The sequence below is a fragment of the Staurois parvus genome, unplaced genomic scaffold, assembly GCF_062004578.1.
Source record: "Staurois parvus isolate SC_StPar_1 unplaced genomic scaffold, SC_StPar_1.0 ptg000948l, whole genome shotgun sequence".
NCBI classification, from domain to species: Eukaryota; Metazoa; Chordata; class Amphibia; order Anura; family Ranidae; genus Staurois; species Staurois parvus.
The window spans coordinates 941,982-963,663 of NW_028318744.1; the positions used below are offsets into that span (position 1 = coordinate 941,982).

The window sequence follows — 21,682 nt, forward strand, 5'->3', positions numbered from 1 at the left end:
GTATCCAAATCGCATTAAGATCAGCCTCATAGGTGTGTCTGCCTTCAGTGTGTATACTCGCCGTTCCTCTGTGGATGCGTGATGATGTCACCGCCCCTCCCCTACGCGTTACGCTACAGGGACTCGTAGCTTCCTCTGGGGGATGTAGTTTTTCTATTGATCTATTGAGAAGGCTGTGCTAAGGAGAGAGAGGTTCACACAGTGGACACAGATCTATAATATTATCCAGTTTGAATATACCATCTCAATTCATACAGAGGAGGACTATCATATGGCAAATTGAACGGCACATTATATGATGTACCCATCTGAATGACTAAATAATATACTACATAAATAGAAAAATATACATATTTTTCCCCACATACATTTTAACATTATAGATGTTTTGTTCAGATTAAAATTAAACACAGAGGAGAAATATCAATCTATTTGGGAGATCATAGCATAGAAATAGTCTCCTCTCTCACCTTATTTTCTGTTTTTTCACTTATAGAAAATTTTATATCTTTCACATTTATACTAATTATGGATTTAAGTATCATAGTTTGATGTAATTGTTTGTCAATTGGAGACACACACAGGTATTCACTATATCACATGAGGTAGAATATATTGGAGCGCGGTACAATATTGGATTATATGGATTCTAGTAGCTACATACATACTGTATCTCAATGCACCCTTTCAACACTGAAAATACCGCATACTCCTGATCGTGTGGATATGATGTTTGTACATCATGATTCCAGAACACCGATCGCTGTACGGGACCTCTGTGTGAGGTCCTGATCATGTGATCACTGATTGGCCAATCACTTCTGACATCATTGCTTACTACGTGTGAATGATCACAGAGGTCACATGGTACAAGGCTATTCACAACAGCCTTCTACCATGTGACAAGCTTTTTAAAAATGATAATTTTTGGTTATAAACTAATTTGGGTTATTTTTTTTTTACTAAAAAGATAACTGAATACATTTTGGCCAAGATTTTTGAAGAAAGATTATTTCTTTTCAAAATTTTATAAGAAAAATCCCAGTAGTGAATAAATACCACCAAAATAAAGTTTTATCTATCTCAAAAAAATGCTAAAAAATTCAAATGGGTACAGTGTTGCATGACCGCGCAATTGCCATTCAAAGTGTGATAGCGCTGAAAGCTGAAAATTGGCCTGGGCAGGAAGGGGGTAAAAGTGTCCGGGCTGGAAGTGGTTAACTTTGTTGCCCTTCTCTGGACTCTCTCCAGTTCCAGCACATCTTTTCTGAGAACTGGTGACCAGAACTGGATGGTATACTCCAGATGTGGCCAAACCAGAGTTTAAAAAGTGGCAGGATTATAGTTTTATCTCTACAATAAATTCCCTTTTTTATGTATGCTGAAATTCTGCTAGCTTTGCTTGCTGCAGCTTGGCATTGCACGCCATTGTTAAGTCTGTCATCTACTAGGACCACCAGATCATTTTCCATCCTGGATTCCCCCAGAGGTTCATCCCCAAGCAAATGACTTGCGGTCATATTTTCAGTCCCCAAGTGCCATGTTTCAATATTAATTCTCATTTGCCATGCAGTTGCCCAATCTTTAATTTTATTGAAGTCTTCTCGTAAAGTTTCTGTATCGTGCTGTGAAGTTATTGCCCTACGTAGCTTTGTATCGCCAGCAAACACTGGGATTGAGTGATTTATACAAACCTTTACATGGTTTATGAATAAATTAAACAGAATTGGTCCCAGCACAAGAGGTACCCCTCTTACCACTCCAGACCAGTTAGAGTATACACTATTTATCACCACCCTTTGTATGGACCCCTGTAACCAATTTTCTATCCATGTACAAACCCTATGGTTCATGCAAAATCTGGATACACCACATACACAGGCCTTCCCTTATCTAGATGGCAGCTCCCCTTCTCATAGAATGTTAACAGATTGGTTTGGCAAGAATGACCTTTCGTAAAGCCATGCTGATTAATACTAATGATAGTATTTTCCTCAGCAAAATCTTGGATGTAGTCCCTTATCATCCCCTCCAATAGTTTACATACTATTGATGTTAGACTCACTGGCCTGTAGTTTCTAGGAACATATCTCTGGCCTTTTTTATATATTGGTACCATGTTGACCCTTCGCCAATCCACTGGTACCATTCCTGTCAGTATGCTGTCTGATCACTGCGAATCCTGCATCGCATCAGTGTGAACCTAGACTCAAGTGACTACCATTCAAGGGACCCTTTTATTCTGCATTATAGCAGAATACTACAAAACTACATTTTATTGTGTGCAGTTAACTTGGCATAAGTTGCAATTCCATTTGAATCCTCTTCAGGATCAGCAGTCAGCCCTGTGGTAACCTTCACCCCAAATGTGAGGAAGATCTTCACAGTAGAGTCTATGAGAATGACGTGTGATGTGGGGTCTACTGCAAGCGGAGAGCTGATCTACGTCTGGTACAAAGATGGTAACTGGGTGTTTGACGGAAAAATCTATGACATTACATCTGCAAAGACTGTGCATAGCGGGGACTACAGCTGTCAGGCCGATACAAAAAGAAGTGACACTGTCAGACTGGATGTCGTTGCTGGTCAGTTGGAAATGTACAATTTAATGTGTTCTTTGTCCATGCCAGACCCTCTTAGGGTCTACTGTATATCAACAGGTTCTTTTTTAATAATCAGTGCAAGGCAGCCAGGCCCACAGCAACAGTCCATCCACAATGGCTCAATAAACAGTCTAGAGGTGTCTTGCCTTGGCACAAATAAAGAGGCTTTAATTACAAGATCCCAGTAACAGTCAGAGGTGTAGCCTCCAGTCTGGAAAAGAGGTGATGTCTAGGGATAAGCAGTCTAACTGAAGGAAAGTTCAAAACTAACCTCAGAAAGTACTATTGTACTGAAAGAGAAGCTGATGCTTGGAATAAACTTCCAGCAGAGGAAGTGAGCCAGTCAACAGTAAATAGCTTCCAACATGCTTGGTAAAAGCATAGATCTATACTCTAGACCAGTGGTCTCCAAACTGTGGCCTGGGGGTGGCAGACGTTGCCCTTTGCTTGCCTTCATCTGGCCCTTGGGGCACTATTTCAACAATGGGGCATAATTCCTTCCACTGACATCAATGATGGGGCAGAATTCTTCCCAATGACACAAATGATGGAGCACAATTCCTCCCAATGACACAAAAAATGGAGCCCACTAAAACCATTGATGGGGCACAATTCCTCCTAATGACACCAATGATGGGGCACAATTCCTCTTAATGACACCAATGATGGGGCACAATTCCTCTTATTGACACCAATGATGGGGCACAATTCCTCCCACTGACAGCAAAAATGGGGCATTGTTTTTTTCCCACTGATAGGATCTTTTCTGCTTCCAATTGGTACAGTTCAGCCCCCCTAAAGTCTGAGGGACAGTAAACTGGCCCTCTGTTTTTAAAGTTTGGAGACCCTTGCCTGCTCTAGACAAAAAAGTTAATGAAAAAAACTCCCCAAAAAAAGGAAAAAAAAACCAAAAATAAAAAAAACAAATTGGGTGGACTTGATGGACCACTCGGTCTTTTTCTGCCGTCACTTTTCTGTGTTTCTATGTAATTGATAAAGGGAACATGGGGGTGCAGGGCACAAAGCATCTGTTGTATACCTATACTCAGTGCCGGGCCAAGACTATCCAGTCCCCCCTCCCAAGATTAGGTTGTCCCCGGTTGTCTTCTGCAACTGGGATCTATGATATTAGCACTACAGCGTTGCCTGTTTGAGAGCCGCGAGATAAAACAAAATAAAAATTGTTGAGCGTCTTGCTGGCACCCCGAAATGCAGACCAGACCCTCACAAGCATGCCACTGGTGCAGTCAATGGACCTCACCATCAGAGACATCATTGCTCCTCTGTTCATGCTCCTCCTGTCAGGTAAGGCAGCCTGTAGGCAGCAGGGTGGGTCAGTAAAAGATGGAAGAGGTGAAGGCAGGCTCTTAGTCTGGTTGAATGTACAATGCAGGCTGCTTCCCCGCACAACACACTGCACCCGGGGCAGCTGCCCCTGCTGCCCCTGCTGCCCCTCCTAGTCCCAGCTCTGCCCATACTACAAATGTACCTCATTGTAGAAGCAATACTGTGTCCTGTAACCATCATTTGATCATGTGATGTGACTATGTGTTCCAGACCTGGTGATCCTGAAGGTTCCGGTCTATGTTCATGAAGGAGATGATCTGACTTTGGAATGTCGCCATCGTTTTGGCTACATGGAAAAATATACAACTTTCTACAAGGAAGATTCTGTCATTCCAAACCAGGGATATACATCTACATTACATGTAGGAATAGTAAACTGGATGAACAGCGGGAGATACAAATGTACAAAGGAAATAACTTTGTATCCAAATGCAACGTTCACAGATGAAGCTTTTATCTCCATACAAAGTAAGTCATAGGATCTTTACCTATCTAAGCTTTAACATAGCTTTAGGGTTTTATTAAACCTTTGGCTACCAGTTTACATTTGTGCCCACTTTTAAATGCACATTTTAGTCCTGAAGATGAGTTAAGCACCCAAACATTTTATATTTTCTGAAAGCAGAGACCCTGGGGAAAAAAATGGTAGTAGTTCCAATTTTTTTTATTTATGTCAAACGATGTTACTGCAATGTTTAATCAAACCCATATTTTGACTAGAGTGATGAAAGGTTACTTTTAGTGCACACAAACACATGATATTATCCAATTTTGGTGAAAAATATAAAATGGGGTTGCATCGAGTAAATAGACACCGAACATGCCAAGCCTTAAGAATTCACTCCTGAAATGGTGACAAACTTTGGTATCTAAAATTGTCCAAAGGCAATGCTTAAGGCTCCATGCACACTAGTGGGTTTTTTTTTAAGTTCAAAAAACGCTGGGAAAAAGCGCTGGTAATAGTTAGAGATGAGCGAATCGAACCAGGCGAACCGGAATTCGATACGAATTTCAGGAAAAATTCGATTCGCGGCGAATCCGAACATTTGCCTACTTCGGGTGCGCGAATCGGATTTTTCCCGATCAGCCGGCAAAAGTGTCCCTGCAGAGAGCTCCGCTATTTCTGACATTTCTCTGACAGTTCCTTCACATGTACAGCGGTTGAAACATTGTATCTATTTGTTTCCATTTAGGATACAGATGTTTCAACCGCTGTACATGTGAAGAAGCTGTCAGAAATGTCAGAAATAGAGGAACTCTGCACATACACTTTTTGCCGGTTTGGAATTCTTATTTTCATCCTACTTCTTCTTCTTCTTCTTCTTCTTCATCCTCATCCTCAGAAGAAGAAGAAGAGGATGAGGATGAAGAAGAAGAAGAAGTAGGATGAAAATAAGAATAATTCCAAGCCGGCAAAAAGTGTATCTGCAGAGCTCCTCTAAGTGTATCTGCAGAATGTCATTTATGGAAACAAATAGATACAATGTTTCAACCGCTGTATGGAGGGAATGTCCCAGAACTGTCAGAAATAGACTATTTCTGACAGTTCTGGGACATTCCCTCCATACAGCGGTTGAAACCGCTGTATGGAGTGAATGTCACAGAACTGTCAGAAATAGACAGAAACTGTCACAGAACTGTCCTTCTTCTCATCCTTCTCCTTCTTCTCATCCTTCTTCTCATCCTTCTTCTCATCCTTCTCCTTCTTCTCATCCTTCTCCTTCTTCTCATCCTTCTCCTTCTCCTTCTTCTCATCCTTCTCCTTCTTCTCTTCCTTCTTCTCATCCTTCTCCTTCTTCTCATCCTTCTTCTCATCCTTCTCCTTCTTCTCATCCTTCTTCTCATCCTTCTCCTTCTTCTCATCCTTCTTCTCATCCTTCTCCTTCTTCTCATCCTTCTCCTTCTCCTTCTTCTCATCCTTCTCCTTCTTCTCATCCTTCTCCTTCTCCTTCTTCTCATCCTTCTCCTTCTTCTCATCCTTCTCCTTCTCCTTCTCCTTCCTCATCTCCAAGGCCATTTAAATTAAAGGTACAGTGCTCTGCACTAATTTAAAGGCTCTCTGAAGCCTAGAAACCCTTTTTATAAGTTAACTTCGTAGCGAATTAATTCGCATCGAATCAAATTTCTTCCTGAAATTCGCCGAATCAGCCGAATCGAATTTTTGAAAAATTCGCTCATCTCTAGTAATAGTGTTTTTAGTAGCATTTTAGTAGCGTTTTAGTAGTGCTCAGCATTAAAAATGCACTGGAATGCACTGGAGTGCACCAAAAACGCACTGGAACACACATGTCCCTATTTGAATTGAAGAAAAAGAGAGGGAAAAAATTAATTGAAATGTATAAAAAAAGCACTGGAACACGTCAAAAACACATAAAAAAAAGCACCGGAATGCACCAAAAACGCCATAAAAATGCACATGCAAAAACACATCCGTAACGCATCTGGACTGCGCTTCTATATTGTGAACCAGCCCTTAAAAGGCATCAGGGGCATATTAAAGCTTTACATGTCACCTCTGGACCCCATTGTTCCATTGAAGCTGATCAAGAACAGATAGTGCTTGATCAGCTTTTTCCTCGGCCACAGTGGCCAGGGAATTATAAAAAAAAAGGACACCCATGCTTCAAAAACCTCAATCAGAAAAATAAAATGAACACATGTGTAAATCATATAAATATAGAAAATATGTATAGGCAGTATGTATAAAAATATCCAGCTGCAGCTCACCAAATGTATTTAAATACCTCTAAAAACTAAAGAAAAAAGAGAGCTGCGCCATTTAATAAATACTAATGAAATACTATGTTTCAAAATATGAATAAAGTGTCCAATCTGTGCCCACTCACCGGATTTAGTTGACCCCTTGTAAGAAGGTCTATCAGTGCTCTTAATGTAACATTCTCCTCCTCCAGAAAAGATCACCCCCAAGAGGCACAAAACCAGACCTCCACAGGCGTATTCAATCACACATGGGAGTCATGAGAGACACAGACCAATAAGTATTGTGCACCGTCATTACTAAAAACTGTTCAAAATAAAATAAAAGGCACTCGCAATAGCAAGGTGACCATCCTGGCACCCAGAATTAATAGCTCACCAAGAATCAGGAACTGCGGCTGCTCCGCTCACCCTGGAGCCAGTGTGCGTTCCACCGAGCAGAAATGACATTACTGGAAGTCCCGCCTGTGTTTCATTACTGACTGAACGTCTTCAGGAACCCCTCCAGGGTGAGTGGGGTGGCAGTTTCCTATCGACACACCTTGAGGTATTTCAAAGAATTTATTAGGCCAAACGTAGCCTGAAAGAAGAGAGAATTAATAAGTGCATTTGTACAATCAGTAAAATGTTAAACACCTGCAGTATTCTGACTAACAGTAATTAACAAAACCGATCTGCATTCACCTAACAGCATATAAATACAGTCCTAACTTGCTATATGAGTGTCAGAGATGCGGGTGTGACCAGAAGTGTGTGGACTGACACAGGGAAACGCAGGCTTCAGATATGGTATAAATAAGACAATTTATTAAGACTAACAATACAAATATAAACGCAGTGCACCAAACCCCAAGCTAACACAAAAAAATACAACAAGGTGAAACAAACCCAAACCTAAACTGATACAGATACACAGGTACATACACATATAGAGCACAACGTAGTCAGGCAGGCCGGGTCGATAACTATCGGGCAGGTAGGTACAGGGGGTCAGGCAGAGGGATGGTCAGGGTCACAAGCCAGGGATCAAACAGGAGAAGTCAGCAGAGGTCAGGATCAGGCAGGGTCGGCAACAAGTCAGGCAAGGACAGGGACAGGAACAGGAATGCAGGTTACAAGGTACAGGGGCCCATGGAAAAACACACACCAAGGCACAGACTGCAGGTCTGGCCATTCCTTAAATACACCTGCAATCAGCCCCAGGTGATGGCTAATTGCCGAAGTGAACCTCTGGTTGTTGAGAGCACCCGCTGGCCAGCCCTGGTACTGTAGCCCACAAGGCAGGTGAGTCCCACCATTATTGGCAAGTCCATTCCTGACAAGGAGTCCCAGTTTAATCCTACTGGCCAGTGATTGAAGGAAAAAAATATTGGCCGGCAAAGTTGGGGCCCTTGAAAAAAGCACAAGCAGACAAGAGATTAACTTGTATGGTGTTTCTCTCCTACCAGACCCAGGTTCCCCCTTCTGGGTCTCCAAGCACATAGTCTGGTTCAGTTCAAGTCCTCAGAGCGGGATAGGACTTGCTGTGATGTCTCTCTTTAAATCCTCCTGAGACAGTCTCTCCTTTCCTTCCTCACGAGCGTTAGAAGTGCTTTCCACTACAGTCTGATCTTGCCAGGCATCGAATTCACACCTCACACCCTCCCAGGGAGAAGGTTCTCCATCTCTTTCTTTGCTTCTCTGAGTTCTCACCCATCAGTTATGACAGGGATTCATTCAGCTAACAGCAGCCCAGTCTTTTCCCCACATACCTGCTTGCATCAAGACAGTCCTCTCCTTTTACCTCAGCAACCTACCAGCCTCCCCTTCTTCTTGCTCGGTTACATCAACCAATCATCCTCCTCTAGGAACAAATCAGACCCGGCCAAGATGGCTTCCCCCTGCACTTGAAACACACCCTAGATCAGCATTAAAAAGTGGTCTCCATAATGAGGGCTGCATGCATCACTTCTGCATTAATGAACATTCAGTTTAACCCTGTCCACACTGCAGAAGGATAATACAGCAGTAACAAAGGAAGACGTTCCGCAGCAGTTATCAGCTACAGTCCTGGGTACAGTCAGTTTACAAGGCTGTTCTGCCACGAACATAATCCGTATTTCCCTGAAAGTGAAAATTGTTGGTTATGTGTTAGAGAAGACACTGGTAGTGATGAGGCAGAAGTCTGACTTTACTTGTGCGGCTTAAGTTACAAACATACAGAGCACATTTCAGCAGTGATAGCAGACATGTTACTTCCTGAAGAGAGATAGAGAAGACATAGAACCAACAAGTTTTCCACATGCACAACTAGTAACCTTTAGAGTACAGTGCCATCTACTGGTCAAGTGATATTAACACAGAAATACTATATACAATACATTATGGTACATGCTGTTGCATTCCCAACAAAAATAAATAAAACAGGACAAGGAGGAAGGCAATAAACTGAAAGTATTGCACTTGCATCAGCCCATTTTGTACGGTGTGATGTGAATTCTGCACTCATCAAAACAAAAAGATACATTACTATTACAGATTGTCTATGTGATTACTTTTTAGAGCTATTTGAAATCCCAAAGATAAAAGTGACCCCGGATCCAGTGGTAGAAGGTGATGAGATGACCCTGACATGTGACACCAGTCTCAGCCCTCTCAGACCGAGGACAGAACTGAAATTTGCTTTTTACAAAGATAGACGGAATGTCAAAGAATTCACTTTGTATAATCAATATGGAGTTCAGTCTGCTGAGGTGAAGGACTCTGGGAAATATTCCTGTGAAGTGACAACTGCAACCAACAATGTAAAGAAGAGGAGTCAGGAGATAATGGTCGGGATAAACGGTGAGTCAGTCACAGGACCAACCAAGGGATTACGTAACATTTTATAACAGGCTTGTGAGGATTAGCATTTAATAACAAATGAATGAACCATAACTTCACTCCAAACTTTCAATGATGCCCAGGCTGAACTGCAATAGTCCCTAAATACAAGAGATGCACAAACCTCTTGGTATGTAGTACCCCTCACCCCCTACAATCCGTTAGGGACCCCCAAGTGGCTCAGGGGGCTGACATTTAATGTAAACATTATGTGGACCCTAAGGTACCACTAAATACCAAGCAGCACAATGTCAAATGCACAGTGCCTGAGTTGGTCCCCTGACCAGCACATCCTACCTGGCATCAACAAATCAAACTGTTCAAAACATTTCATTAAGCATCTGGTGTGATCGGGGATAGGGAGGAGCAATAGGGGAGGAGGAAAGAGTTCACAGGTCCAAAGTTTTATTAAAGAACAAAGACACATAAGGGAGAGTGGGGGAAGGAGAAATCTTCTCAGATGTCCTTTTCCTCATTAACGTCCTTAGGTTTATACTCTATGAGTAGACTGTGGACCAGTCTGCAACAGTCTTCAATAGACATCAGTACAAACTGACCATTAATTTACTGATGGTTGGCACCCTGTCCTCTCATTCTGGTGGATGAGGCCCTTTCTGGTGACCCACAGTACAAAGTTTTCGAGTTCATGCACTTGGGCCCTCAACAGGTCCTGTGCAAAGGGGCACTGTTGGAAGACGTGAAAAGCAGTTTCTGTGTGAATGATGCAAAAGGGGCAATGCCGATATCTCCACAGGTTTTTGGCATGCATGAAAGTTCTCAACCCCTTTTTGGATCGCTATCCATGCCAGATCCTTGTACCATATTGTGAGTCTCTTTAAAGAAACATTCCTCCAGACAACTTTACAAGTGGCTAAAGGTAGGCCAGGAACAGGCTCCACAGGCCAGAGCTCTGTACTATTCAGATTCGGATCAGCTTCAGCTCAGCATACTAGCCCCTTGGATGAGCCACCAGAACTTCCTGCAATGTTCACTAATATAAGCTTCTCCCCAGCTCTTCAGGACACTCTTCAGCAGCAAAGTCTTCACTCCTGATGTTCCAATCCAAGCAATCACCTTCCTAGAGGAGAGCAGGAAGCTTCAGGCCTCAAAGTTTAGGACAGGAATAAACAGCATCAGGGGCGGACTGACAACTCATGGGGCCCCCGGGCAATAGGGGATCATGGGGCCCCTGTGTCCTTGCCCAAGCTCAAAAACGCCTATGAAAAAGGTACCAGGAGCATCTCATGGGGCCCCCTACTGACCCCGGGCCCTCGGGCAGTGCCCGAGTTTCCAAATGGTCAGTCCGCCCCTGAGCAAAATACACTCTCCAGGAAGAGCCTGGGAAGCAACATAGGCTTTCCAAGGTCACTCCCAAATGTTTAAACCCTTCCCCAGCATCCACCACTAATGTAGCCACCATCTTTCCAACCGTCTTCTTCATTCCGGTTAAAGCTCAAGTTTAGGTATGGCAATTTTTACATAGTTACACTGGTCCAGTTTGCACCAATGTACGTTTGTATGTGCTATGCCTGTGGGATATCCATGTAAGTTGGAGATCAATGTAGTAGGCATCAATACTCTAGTGATCTCTGCTAGCTTCCGGGTCCTGTGCCAAGCGGCTGTCCTGCTGCATTGTGAACAAAGGAAGGTGTCTGCTCGCAGAGACACCATTCAGGGAACACTTTGCTTTTTCCTAATGAATGCAAAGTGTTCTCTGGTTGGAGAAGGTGGTGTGGTGGTATCACAATCTCCACCTTGTCCAGTCCAAATACATACTTAGATTGATCCAAGCTGGTCCAATGTAACAAATTCTTACATTCAATTACAACCTTAGCTTTAGCCTTGCCATTATTTATTGAGCACTTAATATTTATTCTCAGCATGTAATCCCTAAAAGAATTGAACCCCAAGTCTAATACTAACTCCAAACTGAATCATAACGCTAATTAACCCTTGTTGTAGTGAATAGCCACCTCAACCTGGGTCAGGGGTCTCATAGCATGCTAGTAGCTCACCTGTTGTTTTTGCACATAGAAAAAGCAGTAATATTTTTCCTCCTGGATTTTCCTCTCTGCAGAACTGTTCGAAAGTCCAAGAATTATGAAAATCCAAAATCCGATGGATTCGATGGTAGAAGGAGATCCCATGACTCTGATGTGTGTAACAAGACTCATGTTCAAACAGAGGACAGAACTGCAATTTGCTTTCTACAGAGATGAATGGAAAGTTCAGGAATTCAGTTCGTCCAGTCAATATGAAGTCCATTCTGCCAGGCTGGAGGATTCTGGGACTTATTCCTGTGACATGAGCGCTTCAAATTGCAAAGTGAGGAAACGTAGTGACTTCATCCCTATTATGATAAAAAGTGAATGTGAGTTATCGCTGAACAGATTACAAATATACCCCCAGGCTTAGATTAAAAGACAATCTGTGCAGAATTACAGACTATCACCCAACCATTACAATTATGTCCAACACATGCTGGATCTGGATCAACTGTGGGTATAGGATTCTAACTTTTTTATTTTTTTGATGGTTGAACTGGATGGACTTTTGTCTTTGTTCAGCCAGACTAACTATGTAACTATGCTGTTTAGGCTACTAGCAACTTATGGAGACGAGCAGCAACATTTTATTACATTTCTGTAAAATTTAAACCTAATTGACTCCAAAATTGATAATGTTATTGTCACAATTTGTTGATTTTTTGGGCAAAATTCATTGATGTTAAAGCTGAACTCTAGATTTTGATTTTTTTTTGCATAGTTACAGCTTGGCACAATGTAAGCATGCATATTGCATACCTATAGAACCATGATGGAAGCAAAGAATCACTTTAGCAGGGGCGGACTGACAACTCATGGGGCCCCCGGGCAAGAAGAGATCATGGGGCCCCTGTGTCCTCACCCACACTCAAACCACTCCCAAAAAGTCTATGGAAGGTACTAGGGGCATCTTCTGGGGCCCCATACTGACCCCGGGCCCTCGGGCAGTGCCCGAGTGCACGAATGGTCAGTCCGCCCCTGCACTGTAGTATTCACCACTACAACAGCGATCGCTGCTTTGTGCCTAGTACAGCCTTATCTCAACCAGGGTTCCTTGGAACCTTAGGGTTCCTTCAACAGTTGCTTGAGGTTCCTTGAGCTGTGGCTTTATGACCTCCCATTTGATGGTGCTGCATAATTCTGGGGCTAGTGCCTCTTGCAAGAGCCAGCTGCATGACACCAATTACTTTTTTTAGCTGTACGTAAGGGTGACACTCACAACACCACTGTAAGTGTGGCATTCTTCCCACTGACCACCAATGCAAGGAGCATTCTTCCCACTGACCACCATTGTAAGGGACATTCTTCCCAATGACCACCAATGTAAGGGACATTCTTCCCACTGACCACCAATGTAAGGAACATTCTTCCCACTGGTCACCAGTGTAAGGAGCCTTCTTATCACTGGCCACCAATGTAGTGGTAATTCTTCCCACTGGCCACCAATTCAAGGAGCATTCTTCCCACTGACCACCAATGTAAGGAGCATTCTTCCTACTGGCCACCAATGTAAGAAGCAATCATTCCACTGGATACCAGTTTATGGAGCATTCTTCCCAATAGCCACCAGTGTAAGGAGCATTTTTCCCTCTGATCACTAATGTAAGAAACATTCTTCCCAATGGCCACTGATTTAAGGATCATTCTTCCCACTGATCACCAATGTAAGGCACAATCTTCCCAATGGCCACCAATGTAAGAAACATTCTTCCCACTGTCTCCTAATACTTTGGTTTTATCAGGGGTTGCACAAGACTTAAAAATTGTTTTAAGGGTTCCTCTGGGGTAAAAAGGTTGAGAAAGGCAGGCCTAGTGGCTGCCCTGCTACCTATAAGCCACAGAGAGTCACTCACTTGGCACAGGTGCGATTCACAGAATGCCCTTTCATTTATCTCTATGAGTGAAAGGCTTTCCCTTATTGGGTGAGGTGGAAATAGTGGCATCACCATCCCACCTCTCCACTTCATGAAATTAGGGAATGGCTTGCATTCTTTCATTGAGAAAAATGAAAGACGTTCTGTGACTGGCACCTGTGCCAAGCAAGCAAACCCCTAGGACCTGTAGGAAAATGGCAAAGACTGTACGTAAGGGGTACACTCACAACAGCACTGTAAGGGGGGCATTCTTCCCACTGACCACCAATGTAAGGAGCATTCTTCCCTCTGACCACCAATGTAAGGCGCATTCTTCCCATTGGCCACCAATGTAAGGGGCATTCTTCACAATTGCCACCAATGTAAGAAGCATTCTTCCCACTTACCACCAATTTTTTTCAATTAGTGCAAGGCTTTCCTTTATTGAGCGAGGTGGAAATAGTAACCATCCCACCTCTCCACCTCATCAAATTAGGGAATGGCTTGCATGCTTTGCACTGAGAAAAATGAAAGAAGTTCTGTGAATGTCACCTGTGCCAAGTGAGCAAACCCCTTGGACCCGGAGGAAAGTGGCAAAGACTGAAATAGTGGTGACTGCTATGTTGATTCTCTGCTTCAACATTAGTCCCATATGAACCAGTGTAACTATAAAAAAAATCCATACCTGGAATTCAGCTTTAATGGTCACAAATTTCATCAGATTTTTACAGAATGTTGACACGCATCCTTTCTAGCAAATATGATTTTTTTAATTGCTTATTTTTTTGCAGAGCTGTTTTTCACCCCAGTGCTAAATGTAAGCACATTGGAAGTCTTAGCAGGTGACACCATGACCATGAAGTGTGACACCAGTCTCAGTCCGCTCAGACAGAGGGCAGAACTGCAGTTTGCTTTCTACAGAGATGGATGCAATGTTAGGGAATTCAGTTTATCTGATCAATATGGAGTCCAGTCCGCTCAACTGGAGGATTCTGGGAATTATTCCTGTGAAGTGAGATCTGCATCCAATATTTCTAAGAAGAGTGAGGATGTTTTTGTCCAGATAAGAGGTAAGTTGTTTCACCATCAGTTATAAAAAGTAAGTTAACCTACATACACTATATTGCCCCAAGTATTGGTCTGTCCGCCTTTACACGCACGTGAACTTTAATGGCCCCCCAGTCTTAGTCCGTAGGGTTCAATGTTGAGTTGGCCCCGCCGTTTGCAGCTATAACAGCTTCAACTCTTCTGGGAAGGCCGTCCACAAGGTTTAGGAGGTTGTCTATGGGAAGGTTTGACCATTCTTATAGAAGCACATTTGTCAGGTCAGGCACTGATGTCAGGGGAGGAGGCCTGGCTCACAGTCTCCGCTCTAATTCATCCCAAAGGTTTTCTATCAGATTGAGGTCAGGACCCAGGCCAGGCTGTATGCCTAGGTGCTTGATTTTATAAACCTGTGGCCATGGAGGTGACTGGAACACCTTCACACGTTACAGAGGTGAAGGCAGCAAGATTTCAACAGCTACACTATATTGCCAAAAGTATTGGGACACCCCTCCAAATCATTGGATTCAGGTGTTCCAGTGTAAAGTTTGGTGGAGGGGGATTATGGTGTGGGGTTGTGTTTCAGGGGTTGCGCTTGGACCCCTAGTTTCAGTGATGGGAATTCTTAAGGCATTAGCATACCAAGACATTTTGGACAATTTCATGCTCCCAACTTTGTGGGAACAGTTTGGGGATTGCCCTTTCTTGTTCCAACATCCAACGCACAAAGCAAGGTCCATAAAGACATGGAGGAGTGAGTTTGGTGTGGAGGAACTTGATTGGCCTGCACAGAGTCTTGACCTCAACCCGATAGAAGACTTTTGGGATGAATTAGAGTGGAGACTGCGAGCCAGGCCTCCTCCCCTGACATCAGTGCCTGACCTCACAAATGTGCTTCTGGAAGAATGGTCCAACCTTCCCATAGACACCCTCCTAAACCTTGTGGACGGCCTTCCCAGAAGAGTTGAAGCTGTTATAGCTGCAAAGGGCGGGAACTCAATATTGAACCCTACGGACTAAGACTGGAAGTTCATGTGTGTGTAAAGGCAGGCATCCCAATACTTTGGCAATATAGTGTATAAGGGCCTGAAAGAGCAGGTCAGAGTCTAGGATTACACCCAGTACCCTGGCATGAGGGGAGGCACTGATAGTTGTATTATTGATCTTGATGGAAAGGTGAGGGGGAGGAGCATGGGGAGGAGGAAATACTAAAAAATTATTTAATTCAAGAATGTGGTAAAATTTTTTACCACATTGCAAAGAATTCTCTTTGCAAAGAATACCCAATCATGTACAAGGAAACCATTTTATCATGATCAGGGGTCAGGCTCGAAGACCAGTTACTATAGCAGTGGAAAGGCTCACCTGAAACCAGCAGGATAGGTACACAGGCAGGTCGCCGTGGTGAAGGAGTGGGATCATCCGAGGTTTGGAGTCTAAGTACCAACCGGCATTTTTCCTGTGTGAGTGCATTTTCTGCTGGAGTGTGAAGCAGCAGCTGAACACAGCAGTTTATCTAAAGCAGGATAACTCAAGCAGCAGGAAGATACAGCAAAGAACTCTACTGCACACTGGATGGACTGCAAGCAAACACCCTGGGAAACATCTCCTACAAGTCTGAGTCCCACTCCATGTATCTTTTAATATGCCACCTCTACTCTCCCTTTTCATATTACTATCCTCTGTTCTCAAAATCTCGTTTATTTACCCCTTTGCTCCACCTCAACACTTATACATCTCTCCCTCACTGCTACCATCTCCCTACTACTTCTCTCATCATCTCCTGCTGATACTTCACTCTCCTGCTGACCCAAACACCAAGACAGGAAGGCATGTGCCCTCACATACATCCCATTCCCACCTTACTTTCCTCACCCTCCTTCTTCTCCTAACCTCTGGGGATATCTCCCCAAACTCTGGTCCTCCAGTATCTCACCCCACCAGGCACCCTCCTTCTCCTACCTCTGGGGATATCCCCCAAACCCTGGTCCTCCAGTATCTCACCCTCACACCAGGAACCCTGCTTTTCCTACCTCTGGGGATATCCCCCAAACCTTGGTCCTCCAGTATCTCACCCTCACACCAGGCACCCTCCTTCTTCTCCTAACCTCTGGGGATATCTCCCTAAACCATGGTCCTCCAGTATCTCACCCCACACCAGGAACCCTCCTTCCTCCAGGAATAGCCGCAATCCACTCAATTTAATCTCTGTCCCAGTACTCCTAAAAAACCACCCTCCCTTTTTCATGTGCACTCTGGAATACCCGCTCTGTCTGTAATAAGCTCACCTCTGTCCATGACCGTAGCCTCCCTAGCTGTCTGATTATGTCCATATTTCTGTGCTCAAAGCGGTACATTTTTTTTGCATGGAAATATGTATTTTTTCTATTGTAGACCTGTAATTTTTAGGAATAACTCACTGTAATCTGTCCGAGCAAGAGTCTAGGAAACATCCCGGGTATGATAAAATTTGAAACACAAAATCATAAATTATAATTTAATAAATAATCATAAAAAATAATAATAAAATAATAATAAATTTAATTAAATAATATAATCAAACCAAAATCACTGAAATTTGAAATATAGCGCCAAGTTCGCATATTACTGAGCAAAGTTGCAAAATCGTTTTCAGTGTCTGATGACAAATTTCCCCCACGAATCAATATCAGTCAATTCTGCAAGTGGTTCTGATTTACTATCGCTGTTCTCTAGCCGGTCTAAAACCGCTTTTGACCTAAAGGGGCGCTTTTTGGACGCCATGGACGTTTCTCAGTTTCCAGGCAGAAAGAACAGTAAAAATGCAGACAGGGCGCCGGACAAAGCACTCGGGACAAAATGTATGTGAAATGGTTTGATACAGGAATGTTATACTATGTGATTTTAGTGAATTTAGTGAATGTCACTTTTACAACTTTCAAATTTCCTGCCAGTTCCGTCCCCCGTACGTCCTGACGTTGCAGGGGACAGAACCCAGAAGACAGATGCCTGCATCTGCCGGAGGACATTGCAGGGGACACTGCAGGAGGGACATCGCGGGAGTGCAGGACAAGGTAAGTGAAGAACAGATCCCGGAGCAGCGCTGCAGGGTATTCCCGAGTGTAGCTCGAGGTTACCGCTTGTGGTGCTGAAACTTTACCCCGAGCTACACTCAGGAATACCGCCAGGGAGGTTAACCTACTAGCAATTACAGAAACCTGGCTTCAAGCATCAGATTCTGCTTCTTCCACAGCCCTTTCCTATGGAGGCCTTTTCTGGACTCACTCACCCAGACCCAGTGGTCAGAAAGGTAGTGGAGTTGGTTTGCTTCTCTCCTCACTGAGCACATTTCAAGTCCTCCCTAACCCTCCCTCTCTATCCTTCTCTTCTTTCGAGACTCACTGCATTCGACTGTTTTTATAACTCTGCACCAAATTACATCACCAATCTTGCCTCCAAATATCACCCAAACCGTCCTCTCTGCTCCTCCCACAACCTCCTGCTCTCTAGCTCCCTTGTCTCCTCCTCCCATGCTCATCTCTAGGACTTCTCCAGAGCCTCCCCCATCCTCTGGAGCTCTCTACTCCAATCTATCAGACTATTGCCTACTCTGCCCACTTATAGGCGATCTCTGAAAACCTCTCTCTTCAGGGAAGCCTATCCTGCCTTCAGCTAATAACCAAATCTTCTATTCCTTCTTTCAGTCTATATAAATCCAGTATAATAATAATAATAATAATAATAATAACCTGGCTCACAACTGGTGTTTCAGTTCATCCGAAAAGTGTTCAGTAGGGTTTATGGAGCTGGCCGCCATTAGTGACGTCAGTTACTGATGTTGGGTGAGAAGACCTGACTTACAACTGGTGTTTCAATTCATCCTAAGGGTGTTCAGTGGGGTTTATGGAGCTGGTCACCATTAGTGAGGTCAGTTACTGATGTTGGATGAGAAGACCTGACTTACAACTGGTGTTTCAATTCATCCTAAGGGTGTTCAGTAGCCTTCATGGAGCTGGCAACAATTGGTGAGGTCAGGTACTGATGTTGGATAAGACCTGGCTTACAACTGGTGTTCCAATTCATCCTAACGGTGTTCAGTGGGGTTTATGGAGCTGGCCACTAGAGATGAGCGAATCGAACTAGGCGAAGTGGAATTCGTTTTGAATATTAGGAAATTTTTCCTAAAATGGCGGCGACATGTGCGGCGACGGAGCGGGGATGTCTGGGAAGGCGCGCAGACAAGGCGCGCTGACCCATAATGCATTCATTCATGACATGTGATCGCATTAGCCAATCAGCAGCCAGCCAGCCAGCACTGTGTAATGGTCGAGCTATAAATGGCGGCCATTTTAGAATTCTCCATTTGCCTCCAGTCATTCAACAGAGGCAGACCTGGCTGTATTCAGGGAGAGAGTTAGGGACACAGAAACGTTAGTTAGGGACACAGAAACGTTACTTAGGGCCACAGAAACGTTACTTAGGGCCACAGAAACGTTACTTAGGGCCACAGAATCGTTACTTAGGGCCACAGAAACGTTACTTAGGGCCACAGAATCGTTACTTAGGGACAGACACAGAATTGTTACTGAGGGACACAGAATTGTTACTGAGGGCCACAGAATCGTTACTTAGGGCCACAGAATCGTTACTTAGGGCCACAGAAACGTTACTTAGGGACAGACACAGAATTGTTACTGAGGGACACAGAATTGTTACTGAGGGCCACAGAACCGTTACTTAGGGCCACAGAATCGTTACTTAGGGCCACAGAAACGTTACTTAGGGTCACAGAATTGTTACTTAGGGACAGACACAGAATTGTTACTGAGGGACACAGAATTGTTACTGAGGGCCACAGAACCGTTACTTAGGGCCACAGAACCGTTACTTAGGGCAACAGAAACGTTACTTAGGGACACAGAATTGTTACTCAGGGACAGACACAGAATTGTTACTGAGGGACACAGAATTGTTACTGAGGGACACAGAACCGTTACTTAGGGCCACAGAAACGTTACTTAGGGACACAGAATTGTTACTCAGGGACAGACACAGAATTGTTACTGAGGGACACAGAATTGTTACTGAGGGACACAGAACCGTTACTTAGGGCCACAGAAACGTTACTTAGGGACACAGAATTGTTACTCAGGGACAGACACAGAATTGTTACTGAGGGACACAGAATTGTTACTGAGGGACACAGAACCGTTACTTAGGGCCACAGAAACGTTACTTAGGGACACAGAATTGTTACTCAGGGACAGACACAGAATTGTTACTGAGGGACACAGAATTGTTACTGAGGGACACAGAATTGTTACTCAGGGACAGACACAGAATTGTTACTCAGGGACAGACACAGAATTATTACTCAGGGACAGACACAGAATTGTTACTCAGGGACAGACACAGAATTGTTACTCAGGGACAGACACAGAATTGTTACTCAGGGACAGACACAGAATTGTTACTCAGGGACACAGAACCGTTACTTAGGGCCACAGAAACGTTACTTAGGGACACAGAATTGTTACTCAGGGACAGACACAGAATTATTACTCAGGGACAGACACAGAATTGTTACTTAGGGACACAGAATTGTTACTGAGGGACACAGAATTGTTACTGAGGGACACAGAATTGTTACTCAGGGACACAGAATTGTTACTCAGGGACAGACACAGAATTGTTACTCAGGGACACAGAATTGTTACTGAGGGACACAGAATTGTTACTGAGGGACACAGAATTGTTACTCAGGGACAGACACAGAATTGTTACTGAGGGACACAGAATTGTTACTGAGGGACACAGAATTGTTACTGAGGGACACAGAATTGTTACTCAGGGACAGACACAGAATTGTTACTCAGGGACAGACACAGAATTGTTACTGAGGGACACAGAATTGTTACTCAGGGACAGACACAGAATTGTTACTAAGGGACAGACACAGAATTGTTACTGAGGGACACAGAATTGTTACTGAGGGACACAGAATTGTTACTCAGGGACAGACACAGAATTGTTACTGAGGGACACAGAATTGTTACTGAGGGACACAGAATTGTTACTGAGGGACACAGAATTGTTACTCAGGGACAGACACAGAATTGTTACTGAGGGACAGACACAGAATTGTTACTGAGGGACACAGAATTGTTACTGAGGGACACAGAATTGTTACTGAGGGACACAGAATTGTTACTGAGGGACACAGAATTGTTACTCAGGGACAGACACAGAATTGTTACTCAGGGATAGACACAGAATTGTTACTGAGGGACACAGAATTGTTACTGAGGGACACAGAATTGTTACTGAGGGACACAGAATTGTTACTGAGGGACACAGAATTGTTACTCAGGGACAGACACAGAATTGTTACTCAGGGACAGACACAGAATTGTTACTCAGGGACACAGAATTGTTACTGAGGGACACAGAATTGTTACTGAGGGACACAGAATTGTTACTCAGGGACAGACACAGAATTGTTACTGAGGGACACAGAATTGTTACTGAGGGACACAGAATTGTTACTCGGGGACACAGAATTGTTACTGAGGGACACAAAATTGTTACTGAGGGACACAGAATTGTTACTGAGGGACACAGAATTGTTACTCAGGGACAGACACAGAATTGTTACTCAGGGACAGACACAGAATTGTTACTGAGGGACACAGAATTGTTACTGAGGGACACAGAATTGTTACTCAGGGACACAGAATTGTTACTCAGGGACAGACACAGAATTGTTACTCAGGGACAGACACAGAATTGTTACTCAGGGACACAGAATCGTTTAATTAAAGAGTATGTCAGACAACATGCAGAGGAGTGGCAGAGGAGGCAATGTTTTAGGAGCGAGCAGACGTGGCAGCAGAGGAAGGGGTCGAGGCAGCACTAGTCGCAGCCAGAGGCCATTGCTCCCGGTGTCATCCAGCGGTCGTGTCTCCACCGACAACCCTGCCGTCATCGATTGGTTGGCTCGGTCGTCTTCCTCTTCCCAGGTCACCTCTGACACCTACAGCCAATGGTCGGTGGGTACGTCAGACACAACCGTTAGTTGGCATGGCCCGGGAGCAAGCCCACTGAAATCACGTGTCCTCGACCTGCCCCTGTCCTTTGGTGTTCCCTCACCAAGCGAAGTATCGCATGCTGTGGGCTCAGCCCCACTGTACAGTGAGGAAGAGCTAACAGAGGGCGGTCAGGAACGGGGGGA

The 21,682-nt window shown here is 44.0% G+C and overlaps 1 protein-coding gene across 1 annotated transcript in view; it reads left to right on the forward strand.

The window, feature by feature from the left end:
* LOC149441777 (Fc receptor-like protein 6) overlaps positions 1 to 21,682 on the forward strand; it is a 180,767-nt gene that overhangs the window by 153,090 nt on the left and 5,995 nt on the right. The window contains exons 2-3 of the mRNA XM_089656904.1: positions 9,210 to 9,491; positions 14,220 to 14,498. Coding sequence (XP_089513030.1) covers positions 9,210 to 9,491; positions 14,220 to 14,498 — 561 coding nt within the window. The remainder of the gene's footprint in view (positions 1 to 9,209; positions 9,492 to 14,219; positions 14,499 to 21,682) is intronic.